Raw genomic sequence first — 7111 nt, 5'->3', positions numbered from 1 at the left:
ACCCAATCAGCCAGGTGACCAATCCTCATTAGCTGGCTCTTACAACAAGCCTGATGCTGGGGTGCAGGAGACCTGTTCAAACACACAACCTGAGTGCTAGAATGTTCATCAGTTTGTCTTTCAGCATGGCCAAGATGCTGCCATGCAGTGGACAAGCCTGATGCTGGGGTGCAGGAGACCTGTTCAAACACACTACCTGAGTGCTAGAATGTTCATCAGTTTGTCTTTCAGCATGGCCAAGATGCTGCAATGCAGTGGACATAACAGCAATGCCAGAAAACCTGTGACTACTCAAATTCAAACATTACACATGCACAAACAAACTGCAAGTTAAATATGCACATCTTACACTTGACATTCGCCAGCAGCCAAATAAAATATACATTGTTATGAGTTGCGATGGACATAGCATTCCTCTGGTAAAAATAAGGTGCATGTTAGTTATTGATAGGTTTGGAATGTTCATCTTCATCATCATCATCATCATCATCATCATCATCATTGAACCCAATATCCAAAATTGAACCCAATATCCACTGCAGAAAAACATGTTATTTTTTCATCACAAACTGGGATATCTTTGATTTTAGGTACAAGAGAAAGTCCATAGATAGTTAACATTGATCATAAAGAACATTTCTAATCCCTCAGGAGTGGTAAGTAAGATTATCCTTACAATTCTTTCCCTGTACAGAGTTATACATGGCGTTGACTCAAGAAGTAGGCACAAGCACCATTAGTCTGGAGACCCCGCCTTCTGGATGTTGGGAACCTCATATACAAAGGACATTACTCGAATCATAACTCATTCATCAGCAAAACATTGGGATGATTTCACTGTGGACTACATATAAATAGGGTTCTTGTGCATACCAGTGTTGAACATGCAGTCCTGGTACAATAGCAGCTTGCCTTGTGTTCATCTAATACTGTCCTACTCATACTGTGATAGCAGTGACACTGTGACAGAGACCTCTCAACATCTACACACACATACATATATAGTCTGTTCATACACCACACACACAGAACTATCAGTGTCCATATACTGCCAGTTTTAATTTAACATACATCAAAAATACAATGCTGCACTTGCACCAATGGACTCATCAATATCTTGACAATCTGCCCTTTCTACCCAGGGACAGACAACAGAATCACAGAAAACCAGAACATTCTTGCAGCTCCTCACTTTTTCCACACACGCTGTGGAATTATAATTAATATGTACAATATCACACTTCTGGAAAATGTTCAACCAGTTTCCACAAAACTGTTCACAATCCAGGTTCTTTGACTTGACTGTCTGTGAAGGTCTGGTATACAAACCAATGCAGACTATTTCTAGCCACAAGCTAGTTTGTTCACACTAGAACATACTTGTTCAGTATCTAGCTTCATTAAATCAAATTATCTTTTATAGTCATGGATTAACATGTTTCAAATTGGGATTTGAAACATGGAAATCTTGTGGACTTATCACAGTATATCAATATTTTTCTTGTACAATCTTACGATGTAATATTTGCAGTAACATGAATTCTGTATTCATTACATATGCAACTGAATTAAAATATGTGGGACACAATATAGTTTCAAACAATGTCATAAGGAATTCAGGGGCATGAAACGTTCAACAATACCCACAAGGTTCTAAATAGATAATGTTTAGCTCAGGACTCCATTGAGAGTTTCTGTATTTCAGTGCATTTCAACCACTGTCCATGACACCCTGACAACCACCGTCCTTGAAGATGTTCTTGTCCATCTAGATCACACTGACAACCACCGTCCTTGAAGATGTTCTTGGCCATCTAGATCACACTGACAACCACCGTCCTTGAAGATGTTCTTGGCCATCTTATTCATACTGAGAACCTGTGCCGTTGAAGGTGTTCTAGGCCAACTAGTTCACTCTGAGAACAATCGTCCTTGAATATGTTCTTGTCCAACTAATTCCAACCCCCGCCCCTGAAGATGTTCTTGGCCATCAAATTCACACTGCGAACCCCCGCCACTGAAGGTGTTCTTGGCCATCAAATTCACACTGCGAACCCCCGCCACTGAAGATGTTCTTGGACATCAAATTCACACTGCGAACCCCCGCCACTGAAAACGTTTTTGGCCATCAAATTCACACTGAGAACCCCCACCCCTGGATATTGTTCTTGGACATCAAATTCACACCGAGAACCCCCGCCACTGAAAATGTTCTTGGCCATCAAATTCACACTGCGAACCCCCGCCACTGAAAATGTTCTTGGCCATCAAATTCACACCGGAACCCCCGCCACTGAAAATGTTCTTGGCCATCAAATTCACACCGAGAACCCCAACCACTGAAAATGTTCTTGGCCATCAAATTCACACCGAGAACCCCAACAACTGAAGATGTTCTTGGCCATCAAATTCACACTGAGAACCCCAACCACTGAAGATGTTCTTGGCCATCAAATTCACACTGAGAACTCCCACCACTGAAGATGTTCTTGGCCATCAAATTCACACTGAGAACCCCCGCCCCTGTATATTGTTCTTGGCCTGCTGAAACATGGTGAAGAAGAGCTCCCTGTAGTTTGGTGCAAAGCGGAACTGATACTGGGGTACCAGAATGTGGGTGCCGCCTGGAGACATGGACTCTGACTGGCTATCTGAGACAGACACATCCTCACTGACTGGCAGAGCAAGTGTGGGTGCTGAATCTATGAACGCTGCCACCCTGTCCTTGTTAGATGCCTCAGACTGAAGTGCAAGAAAATAATGACTGATTTGTGTGTTGAAAAAGACGTGGGATATCACGTTACAGCAAAGAACACACATCAAAATGAAATTAACATTAACATATGAATGAAAACAAAATGGAAACTGTATAAAATTTGCAAAATGTATTCTTACTTAAGGTTTTATTTAATTAATTATTGGCATTCAGCCAACAATGTGATCACTGTCAATACTTCACAGGGTTTGAATAAACATGTTATAGTTATGCATCTATTTTTATTCAGCTAATGAAATAAGGCAGTATATAACTCATAGCCCTGCTGTGTGCATGATATGCGAATTCTACCATTGCCTGATATTGAGGCAATGTATGGAGCAGATGGCTGCAAGGCTGTGGCAAGTTGTACCAGAAATATAAACAATAGGTATTGTGTATTATTCTAAGAATACCACCTCTATTACACCATAGCCATAAATTCTGTTTTCACTGCAATCACACTATAAAATCTTCAGATATTTCAAAAGACGTCCTCTTCACTGCCATACATATCTGATATTTGTGAGGAAAAACCCTATCCTCCACACAAATAAAACTGTGCATGCACAAGGCAGGAAAATGTCACTTCTTCATCCAATAACCCCCACGAACCAAACAGGAACTTATGGCTATGACGTAATTGAGGTAAGGTATTCAAAGGAATTATTGCCTTCTGTGCTTGTCTGTCCATATGCTGAAACCAGGCCACATACGTCTTGATTAGTTTTATTTGCCAATTGGCCATAAGTCTTCAAGGAAGATGGAGGACCATAGTGTATACAAAGTATTGACAATGACAAGGGACACATTCACAGGACAGCTCACCTCAACAGTAGTCTTGTAATAATTGTCATTCCAGACGATGGTGATGAGAGTGTCATCGGAAGGGCACTCCGTCATCTCCAGCTCACCTACAGCAAATGCTTGCTGTTGAGAATCTTCCTCTGAGCTCACCACAAACAGGATCTCAGGCGTCAACAGCAGGGTGACCTCCACTTCCAACCCTGTCAGGTCAAGGTGAAGGCCATCAACAGCCAGCAGAATATCTGTGGCTGGTAGCGAACTGAAGATCTTCCTGGAATGGGACAATAACACCTTAATGTTGATATATATGTCAAGGTGTCTTCAGGGTGTCAACAAACCACAATTTCCCGAGAGTACAAAATATGAATACAATGCAATAGTTTTTTGACTGGTGCTGTTAACACTGATATTTGAACTGTTACTTGACAGCAAAGGCAACTGCATTATTGGTCATTTCGAGAATATTATTTGGAGGATGGGATTAGTTTTGGGGATATAGAGTAAGGCACCTGTTATCATTTTATGATTTACTGTTTTTGCTAACCTATTTGCTTGGTCCAGATGAAATAAAAATAAATATGTGTAGCTTTTACATGAACTTGTTTGGGTTGATTGGTTTAGTGGGAAAAGTAAATACTAATAACGTTTAAGGGCATGATGTTAAGTTCTATCAGAGTAACAGACACATACATAAGCACTATCTTGAGAAGGGATTGCTCTCTTTATAGCTTTGCAGTGGACAGAGACAAAAATTAGTAGGAATTTTATGGTTGGATCTATCACTTAAACATAGCATTAATCATGATGGTCATCCAATGGTTCCCGTTTCTGCCTCCAAATGCCCTAAGAGGTACTAGAAGTCAGCCTAGCCATCATAGTTTTATAGACAATAGCTGTACATAGACACCAATCTACAATAGACAACAATCTACAGCTGACAGCAAAACTACTCCTCCACATCTATTTACTAGGACTGCACGGTACTACCCAAAATCTACACACAAATAATTCATTCACAAATGATGCATCTCTTCAAAATTGATTGACAAAATGATGGAAATGAAGTTGTCTCCCCTGTATCCATGACAACAAAATGGCAGGAACTGACCATGCTGACTTTGACACTGTAATATTCCCTTAAGAATGCTGAAAATAAGATCTACATGAACAATTACTGTCAATCACTCTCCAATACTTTAGCTCCAAATATATCGCAATATACTTCAATGCAGTGTTTTGGCGAATACATAGCCCTGATATCAACAGTAGCAGATTTTTCTTTTGACAGCCCTACTTACTGTGTGTACTTGTACACTCCATTTTTGGCCTCACAGCAAGGCTGAGGTGTTGGAGGACGCCGCCGTTCTGGGAGATTTCCTAGGCCAGTTCCATGGAGAATACCTGCAGAAACACAACAGACCCTTACCCATGGGAAGCAAAAATAACAGCTAAACACATCTCCTAGAAACAGATGCTCAAGAGATATAAGTAACAAAACAAAGAATATGTCTGAAATAACGAAGACATAGATTCATATAAGAGTGAACTATATGACAGCTATTACATATAACAGAGACTGTAAAGTATATACCTTGTCCCGTCTGAGAGACAAACTCTGCAGCTCCACCAATAGGCTTGGTGACAATGCCCACCAGTCCCTTCCCCATCCCTGCCACCAGTCCTGTTGCTGTAGCTGATGTGGACGCTGGCCGCTCACACTGGGAGTGGCTGATGAGGCTCTGGATAGGCTGGTCTGCTAGTCCTGCCACAGCACCTACGACACAAATTGACAAAACTGACACAAATATCTGTCAAGGAAACATATTATCTGGACCAACTGCAATAAAACAATATCATTGCTGAATAATATCAATAGTATGTGTGAGGCTTCTTATCCTGTGATACCTTTGACAGTAAAACAACAGAGTGACAATAAGCCAAAGACAACAGGGCATCACTGCATATACTTTCTACTGCAACATATTCATGCTAAACAGTCAACCCTGGATAAAACAAAAGAGATGTCTAATTTCAGTTTCATACAAAATCTACTTTTGACAGGAGCACGAGAACTGATGACCAACAGATGTGAACTTGCATCCCACAGTTACATAGGCTAAAACTGTGTATAGTATACTGATATGTCAGTCAGATACTTACCCAGCAAGCTGATCCCGAAGCCTGTGAGTCCCTGCTTCAGGCCATCCGACACACCAACAGGACGATTACGTCTGTTCTCCTCTTGCCGCTGGAGGTGGCCTTCATCGAGAGAGAGGCGGTCCATGTTCCTCGAAACACTGGACGCGAAGTTGGTCACTGATGTGATCATTCCTGGTAGGGGTACAGAAATCACTTTACAGATTGAACGCAACAAAACTGACTACGTTGTACCACTGTACCACTGTAAACAAACTAAATATTGTCTCACCAAAGAAATTTCAATACCTAGTGTGCAATTTCAGGGAAGGCAAAATTTCAAATATTTGTTGATTTGCATTTTTATATTCCGCATGTTTCAAGCACTGGTACATAAACATTAACCACATACTGTGTTTTACATGTTACAAGCATGACAAGTATTTCCTGACTGTTCCAACATGAGGATCATATTTTACAATTTTCAAAAGTTTGTTCCCCACCAGCTGAAACATTCCTCAACAGGGACGACATTCCTCCCGAGATTCCACCAATGAAGGCTCCGGGTCCACGTGTAAGCCCTGTGTATGGCAGCCGGAACATGTCCGCAACTCCTGTCCCAATACTCCGCACCAGGCCTGTCGGGTTTCCCAGGATCTCAAGGGATCCAACAACAATACCTGAAACCCCAAATAACACACGACATGTTTGATGCCACAAGCTACATACATGCAAACAGGCAACAACTGAGCCACTTAGCCAATGTGACCATCCACCCTGATCAGCATTTCGAATCAAGCATCACCTTTTAAGTCACCTTTAACCGAAAATATACCCTGTGACTTAGTACAGGCAATAAAAAAATTATTTTGCTGGAGGCAAATGGCATAAGGATATTTTTGTCATTTTAACTTTTGTTAACACACTCTTCCATATCATCACCAAATTTGAAAACATTTTAATGACGCATTGGATGTTAATCAGTCAATTCAACTTTTGATAGGACACCCTTCAATATCATTACCAAATTTTAAACCATTTTATGGACTTACTGATAGTAATTGGATGTTAATCATTCAATTTAACTCTTGATAGGACACCCTTCTATATCATAATCACAGGAACCCTTTCATATTGTTCTAAACCTGGAATTGTACAGGGCAATTACCTCCCATACAAACGCATTAACTCAATAAGGCAAGCAACCGCCACTGGGTGCTGTCTCTCCACTGATCCAAGTAATTTTAGCGAATCCATTTCATCAGCCAATTATGACAACATGGAACTGGGCATTAAGTCTTTCCATGGTCATAATGGTTATAAAAAACTACCAGGACATGGGTGGCTCGGTCGCCTAAGGTGCAGCAATTTGCTGTGCAGAGTTGTGTCCCTTGGGCACGCCAGAAACCTATG

At 41.0% G+C, this 7111-nt stretch overlaps 1 protein-coding gene across 2 annotated transcripts in view; it reads right to left on the bottom strand.

Moving 5' to 3' along the window:
• Positions 1-2397: 2397 nt before the first annotated feature.
• The window catches only part of LOC139472994 (intermembrane lipid transfer protein VPS13B-like), a 69419-nt gene continuing 64705 nt past the window's right edge, over positions 2398-7111 (bottom strand). For both annotated transcript variants that reach the window (XM_071255503.1, XM_071255495.1), the window contains 6 exons: positions 6202-6378; positions 5723-5893; positions 5154-5336; positions 4861-4963; positions 3584-3833; positions 2398-2742 (listed from right to left, as the gene is read on the bottom strand). In XM_071255503.1, coding sequence (XP_071111604.1) covers positions 2503-2742; positions 3584-3833; positions 4861-4963; positions 5154-5336; positions 5723-5893; positions 6202-6378 — 1124 coding nt within the window. In that variant the 3' untranslated portion in view covers positions 2398-2502. The remainder of the gene's footprint in view (positions 2743-3583; positions 3834-4860; positions 4964-5153; positions 5337-5722; positions 5894-6201; positions 6379-7111) is intronic.

This window comes from Haliotis cracherodii, unplaced genomic scaffold, assembly GCF_022045235.1.
Source record: "Haliotis cracherodii isolate W230 unplaced genomic scaffold, xgHalCrac1.p SCAF_1, whole genome shotgun sequence".
In the NCBI taxonomy this organism is placed as follows: domain Eukaryota; kingdom Metazoa; phylum Mollusca; class Gastropoda; order Lepetellida; family Haliotidae; genus Haliotis; species Haliotis cracherodii.
The sequence above is the reverse complement of the archived record's forward strand: the minus strand, read 5'-3'. Positions and strand labels throughout refer to the sequence as shown.